Source organism: Panthera onca, chromosome C2, assembly GCF_046562875.1.
Source record: "Panthera onca isolate mPanOnc1 chromosome C2, mPanOnc1 haplotype 2, whole genome shotgun sequence".
In the NCBI taxonomy this organism is placed as follows: domain Eukaryota; kingdom Metazoa; phylum Chordata; class Mammalia; order Carnivora; family Felidae; genus Panthera; species Panthera onca.
The window spans coordinates 87778110-87798734 of NC_138347.1; the positions used below are offsets into that span (position 1 = coordinate 87778110).

At 34.9% G+C, this 20625-nt stretch overlaps 1 protein-coding gene across 2 annotated transcripts in view; it reads right to left on the reverse strand.

Moving 5' to 3' along the window:
* Positions 1 to 20625, reverse strand: part of PIK3CA (phosphatidylinositol-4,5-bisphosphate 3-kinase catalytic subunit alpha) — an 84242-nt gene that overhangs the window by 25047 nt on the left and 38570 nt on the right. For both annotated transcript variants that reach the window (XM_060639260.3, XM_060639261.3), the window contains exons 2-7: positions 10417 to 10844; positions 9661 to 9870; positions 7791 to 8041; positions 7023 to 7268; positions 6295 to 6380; positions 470 to 575 (exon numbers count right to left, since the gene is read on the reverse strand). In XM_060639260.3, coding sequence (XP_060495243.1) covers positions 470 to 575; positions 6295 to 6380; positions 7023 to 7268; positions 7791 to 8041; positions 9661 to 9870; positions 10417 to 10768 — 1251 coding nt within the window. In that variant the 5' untranslated portion in view covers positions 10769 to 10844. The remainder of the gene's footprint in view (positions 1 to 469; positions 576 to 6294; positions 6381 to 7022; positions 7269 to 7790; positions 8042 to 9660; positions 9871 to 10416; positions 10845 to 20625) is intronic.

Here is a 20625-nt window from a genome sequence, read left to right on the forward strand (position 1 = left end):
CATGTTTAAAAAATTCTATCAGTGTGAACTCAGGAAATACTCACTCATCATAAATAAATTCGGGAAGCTCTCCAAAGGTACTTACTCTTAGACACATTCATTTATTAAAAATTTTAAAATATTTGATCAATTTTTAAATGACGAAAAAATCCATTTCTTGATAAAAATTCAAATCAGCAGTTATAATTAGGAGCTTTTAAATTTTTTTTTTTCAACGTTTTTTATTTATTTTTGGGACAGAGAGAGACAGAGCATGAACGGGGGAGGGGCAGAGAGAGAGGGAGACACAGAATCGGAAACAGGCTCCAGGCTCCGAGCCATCAGCCCAGAGCCTGACGCGGGGCTCGAACTCACGGACCGCGAGATCGTGACCTGGCTGAAGTCGGACGCTTAACCGACTGCGCCATCCAGGTGCCCCAATTAGGAGCTTTTAGAAGTAAATATAATTATTCTTTCTGAAATACTTTACCTCTTTAGCACCCTTTCGGCCTTTAACAGAACAAATGGAAAGGCAAAGTCGAGCAGCACGAGGAAGATCAGGAATGTATATATCGTAATTTAGCCATTCATTCCACCTATGTAAAATGTTAAAGGAAAAAATAATTTACCATAAAAAGGCTTCATCCAGAGTATATAAATGACTCCTACAAATCATCAAGAAAAAGAGAAATCAAATGAAAAGCAGGCTGGAGATCAACTGGAACAGGCATCCTTCACAAGGTCATATCCAAACGGCCAATAAACATAAAAAAGTAGTCAATATTATTTACCATGCAGAAAATGCAAAATAAAACACCATGGAGATATCACTAAGGTAAGGATGTGGTAAGGATGTGTAGTAACAGGAAATCAGGAAATCAGGAAATCTCATATACTGTGGAGTGATGAGTATTTGAGTATTTGCAAATATCCCCCAAATACAAACCGTCCAAATGTCCAAAAGTGGAATAAATTGCAGGAGAGTCACATAATGGTATACTATACAGCAATGGAAATAAACATGTTACTTACAATATGGATGAAATCTTACAAACATGAGTGAAAGAAGCTAGACACAGAAGAAAATTGATGCCTTGAATACATTTAGATACAATTCAAAAACAGTTCAAATGAACAAACAATGTTAGAAGTCAGGATAGTGGTTGTCCAGGGAGGTGAGAAGGTTAATGGGAAGGGGCAATGTCATATTTCTGGTAAATGTTCTATGTCTTCACCAGCATGGTGGTTAAATGGGTATTAACTTTGTGAAAAGTCAATGAAATATACAATTAGATTTATATATTTGCATGCATTTGTGCTACACTTTAGTAAAAAAAAAAAATAATTAAAAACAAACCAGCTTATAGAAAAGGCACACAGAAACTAAACAAGAAGCGTGAGATTTCCTATTATGATTACAATCATATTTACTCTTATATATGGTGTAGTGTTACTCGGAAGAACCCATTAAATAAGACAGCATGTTAATAAAATGAAGGACATGTAAGCAGAAGTATTTGAAGTTGAACATAACTCCTTCACGAGAGGTAATACTTAACATTCATAATAAGGAAAGAATTAAAAGTTGCTATAGAAAGTGATGATAAAAAATTACTCAAATATTTATGATAAACTCCTTTCAATTTACTGGATATTACATGTGAAATTATGTCTATTTTGTTGGACATATTTGTAAAGAGCCAAGTATAACATATTGTTTTGTTTTGAAACAATATAGCAATAGCTACGAAACATTATAGCAACAGCTACCAGTTATAAACTCAGAAGTCAGACTAAGTTGAGTAGAATCTTGTTTCTACTATTTTATTAAATGTGCAACGCTTGCTTTTGTCTGTTTTCTCATCTGTGGAATGAGACTAATAACAGTATTTACTCTATAAGGTTGTTGTGAAAATCAAATGAGATAACACAAGTGAAGGGGCGCCTGACTGGCTCAGTCAGATAACACAAATAAAGTGATCAGAATAGTAACTGGTCCATGGTAAACGCTCAAGTGCTAAATATTAACCAAGAAAATTTTTCAATAGGCTTTTTCATAACTCAATTTTTTATTATAAGTAAAACAAGACAATAAAATGACACAAAAATTCTATTTTTAATTAGCCAAACTAGGGTATAAACTTTATCAATAAAATAAGTGCTATTTATGGGCAAAGATGAAAAAAATACAGTCTTTTGATGCAGAGAAAGCTTACATTTAATGGGAGAATTTAGTAATGAGGAATTCCAAAGGGAAAAGAAACAATAATTATAGGCAGAAGAAATACCGTGGGTTTTGATAAGTCTACAGTAATTTAAGAAAAATTAAAGACACAGGTACTTAAATGTACCTGTTTTTATTACTTCTCAATCTTTAGAATTGCTCATAATTAATGAGGAATATTCCACACACTTTCTAAGAGAGCTATATCCTATGAGTGTAGTTGTTCAATACTATGCTAATTGACTAAAGTATGTTTCTCTGTTTCTCTAAAGTCCATATAGACGTGTGTGCAAATACCAATTAAGTTCTTTATTTTTACGCAATGGTTTGCTATATATAGTCCAAACTGGTTTTGATTTTGGGAGAGAACTGGTAACCTCTATGAAGAAAGCATTATGTATCTAGTTTATCTCATATATGGGAAGCATGTTTTTGGAACAATCACTTAATCTCAGTAAGAATTTTTAAAAAATCTACTTTTCTACCTTTCCAATAACTTCATATTCTTTTATCCTTGACTTTAATTCTGTAAATACAGAAAAGTTAAAAAAAAATCTACTTAAATCCTCATACTACTACCATAGAGATTTTACCCTTTAACCAGAGAATTTTTTTAAAGTATCTTTTATTTATTTATTTATTTATAAATTTTTTTTTAACATTATTCATTTTTGAGAGACAGAGACGGAGCATGAGTGGGGAAGGGGCAGAGAGAGGGAGACACAGAATCAGAAGCAGGCTTCAGGCTCTGAGCTGTCAGTACAGAGCCAGACACAGGGCTTGAACTCACGAACTGTGAGATCATGACCCGAGCTGAAGTCGGACACTCAACCGACTGAGCCACCCAGGCACCCCAAAATATTTTTTATTTTAATCCAATATAGTTAACACACACTGTTATATCAATTTCAGGCATACAATATAGTGATTCAACAATTTTATGCAGTACTCAGTGCTCATCATGATGACTGTATTCTTAATCCCTATCCTCTATTTCTCCCATCTCCCCACGACCTCCCCTCTGGTAACCCTGTCTGTTCTCTATGGTTAAGAGTCTGTTTCTTGGTTTGCATCTTTCCCCTCCTTGGTTCATTTGTTTTGTTTCTTAAATTCCATATGAGTAAAATCATATTGTATTTGTCTTTCTCGGACCTACTTCACTTAGCACTATACTTTCTAGCTCCATCCACGTTGCTGCAAATGGCAAGACTTCATTCTTTTTTTTTTTTTTTTTTATGGCTGAATACTACTCCATTGTATATATATATACCACATCTTCTTTAGCCATTCATCTATTGATTGACACTTGAGTTGCTTCCATAATTGGTGTATGGTAAATAATGCTGCTATAAACACAGGGGTGCACAGATCTTTTAAAATTAGTGTTTTCATATTCTTTGGGTAAATGCCAGTAGTGGGATTACTAGGTCATAAGGCAGTTCTCTTTTTAATTTTTTTGAGGAAGATTCTTTGGGTAGTATGGACATTTTAACAATATTTGTTCTTCTAATTCCTGACCATGGAATATCTTTCCACTTGTTTGTGTCATCTCCAATTTCTTTTAACAATGTTTTATAGTTTTCAGAGAAAGGTCTTCCACCTCTTTGGTTAAGTTTATTCCTAGGTATTTTATTATTTTTGGTACAACTGTAAATGGGACTGCTTTCTTACTTTCTCCTGCTGTTGCTTCATTATTGATGTACAGAAATCCAACAGATTTCTGTACACTGATTTTGTGTCCTGTGACCTTACTGAATTAATTTATTAGTTCTACGGGTCTGTTGGCTAGAGTCTTTAGGATTTTCTATATATAGTATCATTTCATTTGCAAATAGTGGAAGTTTTACTTCTTCCTTGCCAATGTGGATACCTTTTATTCCTTTTTTTTTTTGAATGATTACTGTGTCCAGGACTTCCAGTACTATGTTGACTAAAAGTGGTGAGAGTGAACATCCTTGTCTTGTTCCTGATCTTAGGGGGAAAGACCTCAATTTTTTACCATTGAGTATGATGTTAACTGTAGGTTTTCTATAGATGGTCTTTATTATGCTGAGGTAAGTACCCTCTAAACCTACTTTGTTGAGAGTTTTTATCATGAATGGATGTTGTACCTTCTCAAATGGTTTGTCTGCATCTGTTAAAATGATCATACGGTTTTTATCCTTTCTCTTAATGATGTGAAGTATCACGTTGATTGATCTGCAACTACTGAACCCCTTGCATCCCAGGAATAAATCTCACTTGATTGTAGGGAATTTTGTTTTTAAGTTTACTTATTTTGAGATAGAGACAGAGAGAGACAGACAGAGACAGAGAGAGAGAGGGAGAGAGAGAGAATCCAAAAAAGGCTCTGTGCCACCTGAACCCATGAACCTCGAGACCATAACCTTGAACTGAAATCAAGATTTGGACACTAATTTGACTGAGTCACCCAGGTGCCCTGACCCTGTGAATGACTTTTTAAAAATGTATTGTTGGATTTGGTTTGCTAATATTTGTTAAGGATTTTTTGCATCTATGGTCATCAGAGACACTAGTCTATTGTTCTAAACTAGGGAATTCTTCAAGAAAAGATAATCAAATGAAAGTCCTTTCTAAATAATTTACTAAAATTTTGAGCTTTTAATCTTGTATTATTAAACAAATTTACCTTCTACTTTTATAAAACTAGTGTATTTACTTTTGATACTTGAAACAACTAGGATAGATCTACCCAATATTATTTTGGGGTCTTTGCTTGGGATTGTTGAACTCCTTAGATTGTTTATAGGTTTCACAAAATTTAGAAAATTTTTGGCCATTATTTCCTCATTGTTTTTCTCTTCCTCACACAACCACCCCACCCAACCTGTGACAGACATGCAGTGTGGAAGGGAAATAAACTTTTGCTGTTATAACAAAATTTTAAAAGAATCTGCAGTTGTTTGTTTCACAGTGCAATCTAACTTAAATGATGTGTTTTCTGACTGACAATTGTTCAGGTAGGGCAAGGAACTATTTCACTTCTTCCTGGTGAAGGCTATCATCTCTTTGTACATCACCTAAGCCCTAGAATGATGGCCACATCCAGCAGCTTAATTAAGTACAAGACCAGAACTTTTTCTGGACTCTTCTAGAATTCAGTCTAAATTCATTATAAAATTTACTTCTGGATGTTTTACTAGTTGTCTTTATTGCTAGTCTACAAAAATCCATCTTTAATCTTAATAACAATCTGAGTGCTCTTAAAATACTTCTATTATATTCATGGGTAGATTTTTTTTTTAATTTTATTTTTTTAATATTTATTTATTTTTGAGAGACAGAGTGAGACAAAGTGAGACTGGGGGAGAGGCAGAGAGAAAGGGAGACACAGGCTTGGAAACAGGCTCCAGGCTCTGAGCTGTCAGCACAGAGCCTGACGCGGGGCTCGAACCCACAGACTGTGAGATCATGACCTGAGCCGAAGTCGGACGCTCAACTGACTGAGCCACCCAGGCGCCCTGCCCCCATGGGTAGATTCTTAATTCCCAAATCATTCCACAAAGAGCCAAAGAAATGGCAGTATGGCAAACTGTTGGATTATATTACCTTTTATTTCTTCATTATATCTAGGCAGTAATCATTTAAAATGTTCCTTAAAACTTCCCCTCCTTCTAAGAAACTGATTTGTTCCCAAAGACTCTTCATTTGAATGTCATAAATACCTATTCCTGTGAGTGATGTGAGTGCCTCAGAGTAGTCTGGCTCTGCAGTTGTCTGCCAACTCTCACTTCTTCTTAATGTAAATAGAAATGGAGAGATGAATAAAATGCTAGGTTTATTTAGCATTTAGATCTAAGGTAGGGAATCATCATGGTACAAAATGTAACCATATTCTGTTTTCTACTTGATATAACAGAAAGAGAGAATCAGAAAAGTCTTTCACATAAAATTTTACAGAGACTCCATAAAATGATCTTGTGACTGATACTCATTTGACCCAAAGACCTTATGTTCTATATGTAAGTGTCTGGTAATTTATATGAGTTGTATAAAACTAATGATGCCAAAAAAAAAAAAAATGCTTCTTGTATTGATTACATTGCTAAACACTAACAGGGCTTCCTTACCTGGGATTAGAACAAGGTACTCTTTGAGTGTTCACATTATCACATAAGGGTTCTCCTCCATGATAGATACCTGTTCGAACATAGATCTTAAAAAGAAAAAAAAAGTATGTGTATACAAATATATACAAACATAATACACACGCGCGCGTGCACACACACACACACACACACACACTACAGAACCAATAGTAAAATAATGTAACTGATATAAATGAAGGATCCATTAGAGGTTTCTGTTCAGATATAGCTTTTCTGTTCTCCCTTCACATATATAATAAGGTATGTAATTTAGAGTTTTTCATATTTTAGGAAGATAAATTAGTACATATACTAAATATTACTTCATATTCTTAGCAGCTGGAACAGCACTCCATAAAGACATTAATATTTCTGCAACAAATCACATTAATATTTATACTAAATGGGATATAAAAAGACTATAAAAATTCCTGTTTCAGGTTGGGTCAGGTTTTGCTGACAAATGAATTCTGTAAACACTTGGTTTTAAGAACTTAGATTTATGGAAATTAGAATTATTAGAATATTAGAATTATGGATATTAGAATTGCAGAAAAAGGACTGTACACTGTGCAATAGCTAAGGCAGAGGAGCAGTACTGTAGCTCTCTGAAACACAGTGCAGGTCAACAGATTATTACATACAATGCAGTTAAAAAGTTTATGTAAAATAATTTATATAAGATAATAAGCATCAACACTTGACTTCACCTTGTCGATGTCTCGAATATTTACATTCACATAGGTTGCACAAAGGATTTTTATTCTGAGTGCACTATTTATAACCCAAAGGGACTTTGTAGATGTTTCTCCATTCATATATGGTGTAGCTGTGGAGATACGTCTGGAATAAGATGGCATTGTGAAACAGTCCATTGGCAGTTGGGAGTAAAGGCTTTCTTTAGCCATCAGCATCAAATTGGGCATCCTCCCAAGCATTATACAGCTTCTTATGTACTGTAAAAGATGAAGAGGGGAGGGGAGAAGTAATTTCTTATAAGGTATTTCATTTTAAAAGCAACATGTAAGCAAAAAACAACAAAAAAAGGAATTAAAAACAATGACCAAAGGATATTCATTATGAAAACACTGTTTATATCTTTTTTTTTAAGTTTTATTTATTTAAGTAATCTCTACACCCAACATGGGGCTCCAACTCACAACTCCAAGATCAAGAGTCACATGCTCTTCCAACTGAGCATGTGGTGCACCAACACTGTTTATATCGCAATAAACAATTTAATCAGCTTACCCATATATCTACAGTCACGCCTCAAATATTAAATACATAAAACCTAAAGGAAAAAAAGCATCTATTCTCTCAAATTAAACACATCATCAATCTCTCAAATTAATTACAGTATTAAAAATAAACTTATGAATACAATCACTGAATTTTCAAAAAGTATGTCCTAAAAGTACAGATATTTGCCCCAACTTTTAAATTTAAATTTAATATTTTTGAAGCTTGTTACTCACCTTATACTGACTTAGAGGATATTTTTCAAGGAAGTATTCATCACATCCACATACTTTTAAAATATACTTGCCCTGGTATTCTAAAACACAGAGTTTTAGTTGTTCAGATGATAGCAACATACTTCGAGTTTTTTTCCTGATTGCTTCAGCAATTACTTGTTCTGGCACACAGTCATGGTTGATTTTCAGAGTATACTTCTGCTTGTCATTATTTGGAGAAACTATTACCCAAATCACCACTATTATTTGCCCTGTAACAGGAAAACATTATTAGATGCAATCATCATATAAATTTCATTTGACAGATTTCAAAAAATATGCACTACCATTATTCTAATCAAAATCGGAAATTACTTATAATCAAACTAATTAAGTACAGGTAAATATCAGGTACAAACCATAAATCTTCAAATATGATAGGGCTGCCAGACCATGCTCAGATCTCATGTTTTATGGCAAGCACCCAACACTGTGATTAGTGGGTAACAAGTACCTGAGGCCAAGCTAATTTCCATTCTAAACTTCATGACATACTTCATGACTACAACCCCTGTGAAAAGTGACTTATGATGCTATCAAAGGTTCAACAGTACTTAAAATACAGAAGACTTTCTGGCAACTATGGGAAAGAATCATGGAGACATGAAGAAAATGCTGAATCAGAATAAAAGAAAAGATGGTGGAGGAAGGAAAAGAGTATGAATCTTTAAATGTTTTCCTTTTAAGATAAATTAAGCTGGGAGGAGGGTGGAAGATGATGAAAATGGAAAGATTTAAACGATGGTAGAGTGGTCTGGGTGTTCACAGTACAATTCTTTCAACTTTACTGCATGTTGGAAAATTTTCATAAAGAATGTTGGAAAAAAATGAAAAGAGAATTCCATTAAAAAAATTTTTTTAATGTTTATTTATTTGTGAGAGAGAGACAAAGCATGAGCAGGGGGGAGGAGTAGAGAGAGAGGGAGACACAGAATCAGAAGCAGCTCCAGGCTCCAAGCTGTCAGCACAGAGCCCGATGCGGGGCTCGAACTCACAAGCCATGAGATCATGACCTGAGCCAAAGGCGGACGCTTAACTCACTGAGCCACCCAGGTGCTCCCAAGAGAATTCCATTTTAAAAGGTATACTAGAGTAGAGAAGATTTTCAAATGAAGATCTTATGTTATACTGCATTAAACTACTTTGAATATTTTGGGTGGAATAGTAATAAGATGTCTTAACGTATTCTACTATCAAAATTTTGTATTTAATTGTGTGTGAGAGTTAACTTATTCTGTAACTTCAAATTGAAGCCTTCACTTTGTTATCTTGGAAAATACAGATATTTATCTGATACAATGATATTTTCATTTCCCAAACTATAATATAGTTTATAAATTTCCATGTTCACTTAATTCTAGAAATTGATTCATTAAGTATCAAAAGTCAATTTATATATTATTCACTATCAGATTTAATTATTGCATTTACCACTAAGAAATTTGTTTTTCTTTCTACATATGATAAAAGATAACAAGAATGTGCAAAGTTTTCCCAAAATTTCATAAAGTATTTCTATTTATAATTTTTTTGGTAAAAAGATAATTGATCGTAACTGTGTAATAATGAATTCCACAAAGTTCTTTAGTTTTATTCTAAGATACAGAATTCACCAAGGGATCAGCACCATATGCACACAATTCATTCAATCAAAAAATATTCATTACATACATATGTATTTGGCACTCAGCTATATCTTGTCAGCATAAGCAGTCCCTGCCTTCAAGAAGCTTATCATCCAGCATCTAATAAAAAGACTGTATAAATATATAGGCACAGATAGAAATTTTTATTATAGTAACCAATTACGGTAGATTGACAATTTTCTTACCTTTATCTAGTTTATTATATATGTGCTTTGGCAGTTCTGGTGAAGATTCTACATTTGGAGGATAGACATACATTGCTCTACTATGAGGTGAATTAAGATCCCGAAGATCCACAGCTTCTTTACAAACATTCAGAATATTTCTTCGGAAGTCCTGTACTTCTGGATCTTTAACCATATCAAATTCACACACTGGCATGCCAATAGCAAAACCTTAAAAAATTACATAAAGAATATAACATTCTATTAAACATAAAGTATGAACATGTTTCTTACAAATGGGGAATTTGACAGATCTGGAAGATCACAATAGAGTAAAGAAGTCTCTCTGGGTTTAAAGAAATTTTTAATAAATACATATAGTAAAGTAAGAGTTGACAAGGACTCAAATATCTTTAACATACAGAACATAATATATTCAGCGATTTGGATCAGAGGTAGCAAACATCCGTGTAATTTTTTTTTTGAAGAGTAATACAACAAAACTGGACTATAACAAATCTAAGCCAACCCTACAAATGATATTTCTTAAAGAAAAATTTAACACCAAGGTGTTAAAAATAGTTCCTTAGCCAAATAATCAAAAGATTATTATAGATTTGTAATGGTTTTTATTTCAAAATCTATTTACCTGAGGTTACAAAGGTAATTAACTGATTCAGACAGAAATATTTTAGTAATGAGAAAATAGTTAAGTTTCACAGTTATTTGCTTTTAGAATAGGACGACAATGCCATTTAGTTAAAAACTGTGTCATACCAATTTCTCGATTGAGGATCTTTTCTTCACGGTTGCCTACTGGCTCAATTACTTTTAAAAAGGGTTGAAAAAGCCGAAGGTCACAAAGTCGTCTTGTTTCATCAAAAAATTCTTCCCTTTCTGCTTCTTGGGTAACACTTACGAAAATGTAAGAAGATTCATCTTGAAGAAGTTGATGGAGAGGATATTTTCTTGCTTCTTTAAATAATTCATGCTTTATAGTTATTAATGTAGCCTCACGGAGGCATTCTAACGTCACTATCATTCCATTTGGTAGTAAACATTCTACTAGGATTCTTGGGGGCATCAAGTGGATGCCCCACAGTTCACCTGATGATGGTCTTGGAGGCATTGTTCTGATTCTTTACAAGTTTTACATATAAAACTGTTTTAAGGAATTAGATGCGTGGCTGTCCCAAAGCAGAAATCTAAACCGAAGGGGGAAAAAAAACATGTTAAAACAAAAACAACTATAGAAGAGTACGTTTATGGCATTACTAAATGTAAAAACTTTTTCTGTAGTTTGAATTGTTAGGGCAAGCATTTATCTTAAATATTTTAATGGAGACTGTTGCTCCAAATTAGGCTGAAGGAACTGATTCCAAAGCAGGAATTAGAAAAAAACAAAAAAACAAAACAAACAAACAAACAAAAAAAACAAACCAAAAAAACTACTTGAATTTAATTATATTTAATAAAATCACTAACTAAAAACGTTTTATTTTACTAGATTTTTTAAAAGTCAGGTTTTATCAGACAGAGCTGAAGCTATGGGAAGAATGAACAGTAAATTGTAATTGAAACTAAAATTCCCATCACATATCACCTTTATCATTCTCTTCTATTTTCTAGAGCAAGAGAATCTGAGCTGGAAAGGATCTTTTAGATCATGGGTCCATTGCTCTCATTTTATTTTATTTTTTTTTAATTTTTTTTTTCAACGTTTTTTTATTTATTTTTGGGACAGAGAGAGACAGAGCATGAACGGGGGAGGGGCAGAGAGAGAGGGAGACACAGAATCGGAAACAGGCTCCAGGCTCCGAGCCGTCAGCACAGAGCCTGACGCGGGGCTCGAACTCACGGACCGCGAGATCGTGACCTGGCTGAAGTCGGACGCTTAACCGACTGCGCCACCCAGGCGCCCCATCTCATTTTAAAGATGAGTAAAGGCGAGAGAAGTCAAATCTTCCTTTTCACTCCCTATCTGCACGCTGTGGTAATGGGAAATTACATGGCTTAGTCTTTTTCTTAAATTAATCTTTGTAATTTCCCTCTTTGTACTGATTATTGTCTAAGTGACTTCATAGACCATTCTGCTTTGAAAGTATAATTTAGGTATATATTCACTATAATATAAAGTGTCATCAATGCATTTTCCCTGAGATATGATGAATTTGAATGATTCATCTACTTTATCAAATAACCCACTAATACTTCTGATTGAAATGAATTGATCTACACACAAATGAGACCCACTGACTCTCTTTGTTAGTACAGTGTTAGAGTACTTGTAATATTTTTAAAAATACTAAGTAGTATTATGATTAGAGGCCCTAATTTTTAAAGATGTCAACAATCTCGGGGATTCTTTAGAAGATACTACAAAACCCACAAAGCACAAGTTCATTCTTGCTACTTATGTTTATATTTTCTTTTATTCAGTAAGCTACACTCTAAAAGCAGTAAAAAAGGTAAAGTGAGAGACACTAAAGAAATAAAAAAGAAATGAAAGTCAGGCTAGAGAAATGAACCAAAAGCTCAGGTAACTTCAGGCATGGTGGACAACAGCCATAAATGACACTTTGTTTATTCACTAAAAAAGTACTGGGGCTGAAAAAAAAAAAAAAATGTACTGGGGCTATTCTATAGGACCATGTTAGGTCCTGGGAATATGATAATGGGATAAAATAGACATGGCCCTTGTCCTTACAAGGCAAAGTCAAGAGTATGAAGATTATGTGTTTGTTGGGTATAGGATAATTAAAATCACAAGTAATTAAATCCAGAAACTTTCTTTCTCTGACTCCTGTATGTCATACCCATCAAAATCTAATCCATCAACTTTGTTAATTCTATTCCCTGAATCTGTATACTCCACTACCAGTCTTAGTACCCTGGGTCAGGCCACTACTATTTCTTGTCTAGACTGCTAAAGCCTAAATTGTCTCCCTAGATCTAGGTTTGCCCCCTACAATCCATCTTTCTTTCACCTTACAGCCAGTAGGAGCTAGAGGGCAATAGGGCCTACTTTGGGCACACATTTCCACTGGTCAGTTGCAGACAAGTGCTTACAGTACGCTTCAGAGTTCTAACACATGAAGGAGTTAAAAAATAGAAATAGAAATTTCAAGCCCTCTCGCATCTCTAGAAATACAGAAATCAACTGGAAGACAGTAAAGAATATAAAACTATTTTTAATAGTTGAAAATGTTTCTTCAAGTTTATAAAAGAGTCCCACTGAAGTTATAGGATTTAAAATATAATTATTCTATTTCCTATACTTTTAAATGAAAATTCATTGGTTACTAAAAAGACCAGATGGATCAATCTGTGTGCATAATTATAGAAGTGACTTAAGCTAAGCTTTTTAAAACATACAAAAAAATTTGAAGAATGCAAGGGAAATGCCAAATGACTACTTTTAAATGATGATCTGCCTGCATAAAAAAGTTCAAATAAAAACAAAACAAAACCACAAGCCACACTAAAACAGCAGCTGTGTTTATAGTTTGCTTTGTTGAATAGTAATAACAGGTCCATGGTATGGAATCATAGGGGCACCTATTTTATATAATAAATAACATCTCAGAATCTCATATGTTCCCTAAGAATTACCAAGAGAGAAGTCTAGTACAGTAGAGAGATCATGGATTCTAATCTTTATCCTACTACGGTATATTTATGGGCAGTTAACAACCATTAAATATTCAAGACACACTCTTCTCATTAAAAGAGTAAATGTGATCATAGTCATAAAACACTTGGAGATCATGGAAGCCAGGCACTGGTTGGCACTATGGTAGTACTAACTAGAAGACAGAAGATGCTAACTTTCTTATTTGTCTTATGTCAGGCCTTATTCTGTACAAACCATTACCTCAGAGCTCACATAAACAGAAGCGTAAAAGAAGGGAATGGAGCTAACATTACTGTTAGTCCGCATATATCATACACTTAGGTGGGCAATAACCCTTTCAGCATAGGCATTACCATTTTACATATGATAATGTAAAATGACCTACAGGAAACTGAAGGCCAGAAATGTGAAGTTATTTGCTATGGATTTTGAAGCCAGGTCTAGATGATTTCAAAGTGCACACTATGACCATTCTGCTGTTTGGGCTTCAGTTATAGCCAGGTGATACTCATTGGTGGTGAATAAGAAAAATGGGTCTGAAGTTACACAGGATTTAAACTCTCCCTGTCGTGTGGGGAGGGCGGGGTGCCTGGGTGGCTCAGTTGGTTAAGCATCTGACTCTTGATCTCAGCTCAGGTCACGATCTCATGGTTTGTGAGTCGAGCCTCATGTTGGGCTCTGCGCTGACAGCATGGAGCCTGCTTGGGAATCTCTCTCTCCCTCTCTCTGCTCCTCCCCCGCTTGTGCTCACACATAGTCTCTCTCTCAAAATAAATAAGTAAACATTAAAAAAAAAATCTCATTGCCTTAGTAAGTAGCTGCCTTGGGCAGTTTAATTCATCTCACTGAACTTCATTCTTTCCACCCCTTCTTAGATTGCTAAATTGGCATAATGGCAGAAAATTCATCAAATTGTTGTATTAAATGAGGCAATATATGAAAAACATGTAAGCAAAGAGACTGGCATACAGTAAGCACTCAATAAGTGTTAAATATTACTAATAAACCTGTAAAGTACACCCACACCATCTTTTCAAGCTATTATGAATTATCCAGGAATGGTACCAGATGGGGATGGAAAAAGGGGTTTGAGTTCTCTTAGGGAGGCAAGTAAATGAGCCTTATAAAGCAGTGCTAGTTTCAAGAGCTGAATCTTGAAGGTAGCACTGGCAATGGAAGGCTCACACACAAGTCTGGAATAGTACTGAGTGGCTCAGAGGCTGGCACCTTCGTAGCTGTTTCTAGTTCCCCAGACTCCTAATATTCCTATTTAAATGGTACAGCCATCTACAGCTTAAGTAAGGAATCCCTTGTCCCTTGTTATTCCCCCTTCACCTTTTTTTTTTTTTTTTTTTTTGAGAAATATCTACTTGTGCTAGGCTCTAGACTAAATATGCTATGAAAACTAAAGTAAGTAAAATGTGTTCTCTTTGGTTGTTGAGGGACTCAGGGTTTATTGGGGAATGAAGTTAAAAACAACTTTGAAAATGGAAAAGTTGTTATCAGACAGAACATGCACTTTGGAAGAGTCACAGGAATTGTCCCAACTGCCTAAGGAAGTTAGAGAAGGCACCAGCAAGATAAAATTTAAGGAGAATATTATAGATTAGTAAGGATTTTGCAGAGAAGGTAGCTTGGACATGGGTGAGATGGATGAGGAAAGCATTTTAGATTGCCACAAGAGTACACGTGCAAAGTCACAGACTGAAAGGACACAGCCTGTTACCAGCAATACAAGTTTTTCATTATTTGAGACTGAAATGCATGGGAATAGGTAGGGTGTGTGACAGGAGGGAGACGGGAGAGGTAGGCAGGGGCCAGAAAGGTGGGCAGACCCCATGTTAAGGAGTTTAAATTTTATGTAGTACATTATAAGTAAAACAGAGTCTTCTAAAGTATTTTGAATAAAGAACTTTATGACACTTTTTTCCATGATTTTAAATTTCAGATTTTTAAAAAATATTTCTTTTCAGGGGCACCTGGATGGCTCAGTTGGTTAAGTGTATGACTCTTGGTTTTGGCTTAGCTCATGTTTTCCTGGTGGTGAGATGAGCCCCATGTAGGACTTCACACTGGGCACAGAGCCTGCTTGAGATTCTCTCTCTCCATCTCCCTCTGCCCCTCCCCCCAGCCTATACTCCCAATCTCTCTAAAAAAAAAAAAATGTACATATATATATATATATACACACACACATATATATATACACACATATATATATACACACACACACTCTCTCATATATATGCATAGAATTTTTTTAAATACAAGATATAATCAAATAAGCCTTAAATCAAGGTACAAAAACATACCTTCTCAATTCCCCGAATTTGGACAAAAAAATCCCTAAAGTTAAGAAATCAGTGTTTATACATATATAACATTTTAAATAAAAGGGCCTTTATAGAAAAAAAACCAATTGCTGATAAAGAAGGTTTATCCAAATGTAAGTGCATAATCTATTTACAAAGAAAAATAACTTATTTGAAAAGCAATAGAGGGCAACAAATCACTATAAAACTAATACTCTACTGGGCTTTTGAGTTCAGAATGCCAGTACTAAATATGCATATACTGAAAAATCAACAAGTATTCAGGATTCTTAGGAAATAAATTGGTTTTACATATCCTAATTTTTTAAAATTTATTTTTGAGAGAGAGAGAGAGCGAGAGCGAGCAGGCACATGCATGAGCAGGGGAGGGGCAGAGAGAGAAGGAGAGAGAGAATCCTAAGCAGGCTCTACATTCAGCACAGAGTCTGACAGGGGTCTCGATCTCACGATCGCCAAGAGATCAAGAGTCAAAATCCAGAGTCAAACACTCAACCAACTGAGCCACCCAGGCACCCCCACAATTTACCCTTTTCTTGATGAGTTACAGTCTTCATTATAAAACCAATTACTGTGCTATTCTGAAACACAATACAGCAAAGCTCTTCAACATCATTGAATACTCTGAGTGTATTTTTGGCCCTAAACCCAATGACCCCAGGTTGGAGATGGTGCTTTTAAAAATGTCCCCATCTCCTTGTTTTCTAGCAGTCAATGGTTACTTCTCAGCTGTGGCCTGCCTGCATGTGATAGTAGCTTCCTCTTCTTCAGTTATTCATTTCTAGTCAGCATCAACACTTGACTACCATTTTATAACCGTCTATACATTAGAGACCAACAGACCAAATGAGGACACGAGAACCTTTGCAATACAAACTTGGGAGCACAAAATATGTAACAGATATCAGAGATTTTTGTATACTTCCTTGTCCCGGTGTTAAAATTACTGTTAAAAATTACTGTGTTTGGGCAGGAGGCACTGAAAGTCTTTGGTTCTTGGAAGGTTCATTACCAGTCCAAGTGAGATTGATGGGTTTGTTCAGGTGGAGTAAAGACAACTTTAAGCACAAAATAAGCAGCAGAAATGAACGGCAGAAAATAGTGTCAGATTCTCCATTGTCACTTGACTTTTATGGTGAAAGGTTTCTTAATTCATTGGACAATTCAACTTAAACATCGGATGTGCACTCTTTCAGTCTAAGAAGACAATGACATTTTGACAATTTTTTAAAATTCCTACATTCAAAGCCTCTCCTCGCTTATATTAATCTAAGGGTATTTTCAGGTTTCATCATTTAAGGCAAAGATTGTCAGACTATGGCCCACATGCTAAATCCAGCTCACCACCAGCTTTTGCAAATAAATTTAAATGGGAATACATCCAATAAATTGTGTTTATATATTGTAAATAATGCTTTCCCACTATAGCAGCAGAATTGAGCAGATGCTATAGAGACCATGTGGCTTAAAACATTTAATATCTGGCCCTTCACAGAAAAAGTTTGCTGATCTCTGATAAGTTATCAGAATTAACCCGATATCAACTGGAGAGTTTTCTAAATGCATGCTGCTTAATAAATCATCCCTAACCCTGCCTTTTTTTTTTTTTTTTTTTACCATCATCGTATACTTTCACTCAAAGTCCTTTGGGGCTGAGGTGGAGAGGAAGCATTAATTTTAAGCCAGTGAGGTCAAAATCCTGAAATAGGAAAGTATCTCAGAAGTCAATTAATTGGATATTTTCAGTTTGGGGAGCTCACTGCCTGATACAGAATTTTTTGTGGAGCATTTCTAAAGTTATCCCTAAACATTATTATTTCTAATCTTCATTCCATACTTTCTGCCTTTTCTACCTCTTCACATGCTTGTCATGTTAGAATTTTTTCTGGGTCTTTTTACCTCCAATTCCTTTAGCCATAATTCAAGCAAGATAGTTTATCATCAGCTTCTTTGTCATCACTTAATGTATTAAATACTTAAATACTTAATACTTAAATATTAAATACTTAAAGTATTCTTTTGCTAACTAATACTCATCTCAAAATGCAGCAACCAAAATCTAGTATGTACCTGTGAATTATGAATCTCTGTAAACACACCCTAAGACTGCAGAGACCTTTTCTGACTTGATTACTTTAAAATATAAAGTATATTTTAGGTATTTTAATTCAGGTCTCAATTTCAAAATGTATGTTTTAAACACATTTAATTGTTTTTAAAATAATCAATAGTACATCTGCATCAGAAAGTCATTAAAAATAATACAGGGCACCACGGTGGCTCAGTCTGTTGAGCGTCCAACTTCGGCTCAGGTCACGATCTCATGGTCTGTGGGTTTGAGCCCTGCATTGGTCTCTGTGCTGACAGCTCAAAGACTGGAGCCTGTTTCAGATTCTGTGTCTCCCTCTCACTCTCCCTCTCCCCTGCTCACACTCTGTCTCTCTGTCTCTGTCTCTCTCTCTCTCAAAAATAAACATTAAAAGAATTTTTTTTAAAAGTCACCAGAAATAATAAAGCTATTTTGAAGTATACACTTGGAAATTTAGGGGGTTATCTATACTGACTCCACTGGCAGCTTAATCACCTCAAACAGCCATAATTTTGCTAAAATAAGCAGCTTGTGTTTCCTAGAGATCTATGTTCCACAAATACAGAAGCTTCATAAGTGTTTACTGAATGACCAAAAGTTTTACAAATACTTATTTCTCATTTAACTGATACATTTAGCCAATGCTATTTGATTTAATGGATACATTTATAAACCAGTAAGTGTATTTAGATATATGTTGACAAGATATTTTCACCCCTCATTCTCAGAGAGATCAACAGGGAAACATTAACATGTAGTTTTATTGCTAGTTCAGTTCCATCTTTTTATTTGCTCATTAACTAGAAAACATGCTTTCCTGTTTTTAATTACCAAATGAATCCTTACTTTAGTCTGATATAAAACAAAATAAAAAACTTCTGTACTTTTACAGAAAGAACATGATGAAAATCTAGACTATTAATTCTATACTCTGATTACTCTCCTTAAAAGTTACTTTAAATACTTCCATTTAGTTACTCTCTTTCTTAAAAAAATTTTTTTTTAACGTTTATTTATTTTTGAGACAGAGAGAGACAGAGCATGAATGGGGGAGGGTCAGAGAGAGGGAGACACAGAATTGAAACAGGCTCCGGGCTCTGAGCTGTCAGCACAGGGGCCCGATGCGGGGCTCAAACTCACGGACCGCGAGATCGTGACCTGAGCCGAAGTCGGCGCTCAACCGACTGAGCCACCCAGGCGCCCCAGTTACTCTCTTTCTTAATGTTACCCCGTCTCTTACATATATATCTATGACTGTTTATTCTTAATAAAGTTATTAAACATATCCATGTTTGACTTGCTACTAGACTATGGACTCTTCCAGGATAAGGTCTTTTTTGGGTCACCACAGCCCTAGAGGATAAGAAGTAAGCAGGAAAATTAAATTGTTGAAGTTATCCCAGAGAAAATGTAACAAGGGCCTGAAACAAAGAGAAGTACCAATAGTAACAGAAGAGATGGACAAAGATACCTGATAAAGGGAAATCAAAAACACCGAAAGACTAACTGGATTTGAAGGGTAAGAAGCGTGATTTTAAACAAATTTCACTGCAGTGGACATGCATGGGAAGCAAGTGTTTTTTGGTATAATTCTTCATGAGCCCCGGTTAGGGCCTCTAAAATTCTCTTCCTCCAAGAGTCACTGAGCTGTTGTTGGAGTGAATCCAAAGGGACAGCTGTAATATACACTAGTGCTGGAAGGATGTATTTTATCCACTTCTTTCAAAATGCTGTCCTTTACTGACCTTTACAAGCTGACCATGAGAAAACAGATTTAACTCATTCTTTTAGTTATTCACAGACCTTAACAACTTGGGGGTGGAAAATCGAGTTCTCATGACTGGTATGTAGAAAATTCAAATTCCTTTAGCAGGGCATACAATTCATTTTCACTATTAAATTCACAGTGCTGTGAAATACACTTGAGAGATTTAATGGGTTATTTAAAACAAGGGTTCCCAAATACGAGGTTCATAGATGGGCTTAGGAAGGGTCTGTGCTAATGGATTTTTTTAAAATAACGACAAACAGTGAAGGTCTAAATCAGTAATGCCTATGCCAATGTAGATTTGTGATTATCAGTAAATGTGAATAAGGACTTTATTTAGGTGGGTTAAAAGAATCCAAGGTGAATAGCAGAATCAAATGGGGTAAACAAGCACAAGAGCCGTTAATGAAGTGAAGTATAGATTAACAAATACTTGATCTTAGGTTATTACATAATGAATTTAAATTCCATATTTTATATAGATATGTAAAGAAACCTTACCAAATCTCAAAACATGTAATCACTAATTTTACCAATTTGAACTTTAAAAGTTTAAAAGTTCAAATTTTAGTGTGTGGTAGAATGAAATTTCTTAAAATTTAAGCTCAAAAGGAGACTAAATATTCACAGATAGAGATGACAAAGGGATAGATACGATTATGAGGAAAGGTAAATGTAGTTAAACCATGTGGAAAATACAAGAGATATTTCACAATATCATACAATTTAATAAGACAAATGATTCCACAATGACATAGTTTTCCAGGAAACGTTTCTTTTCTCTTTGTGAGGGAGTAAAGGCGGATTATTATATCTCCACATAAAACAAGCAGCAGGCAGTCAGAGGTCAATGGTATATATTAGGCAACTTTAGAAACTCCATTTACTTTTTTAGATCAAGATGGCAGTACATGGTAAATTATGATTTCAAAATATAGAACTGAAACAATGACTAGTACTTCAAATGATAAAAATACATTAATATTTCACCTTGCTTTTCATTTTTTAAAAATTTTTGTTTTTTTTTTAATTGTTACTTATTTTTGAGAGAGAGAGAGCAAGCGAGCACCAGTGGGGGAGGGGCACAGAGAGAGGGAGACAAAGAATTCGAAACAGGCTCCAGGCTCTGAGCTGTCAGCAAAGAGCCTGATGTGGGGTTCGAACA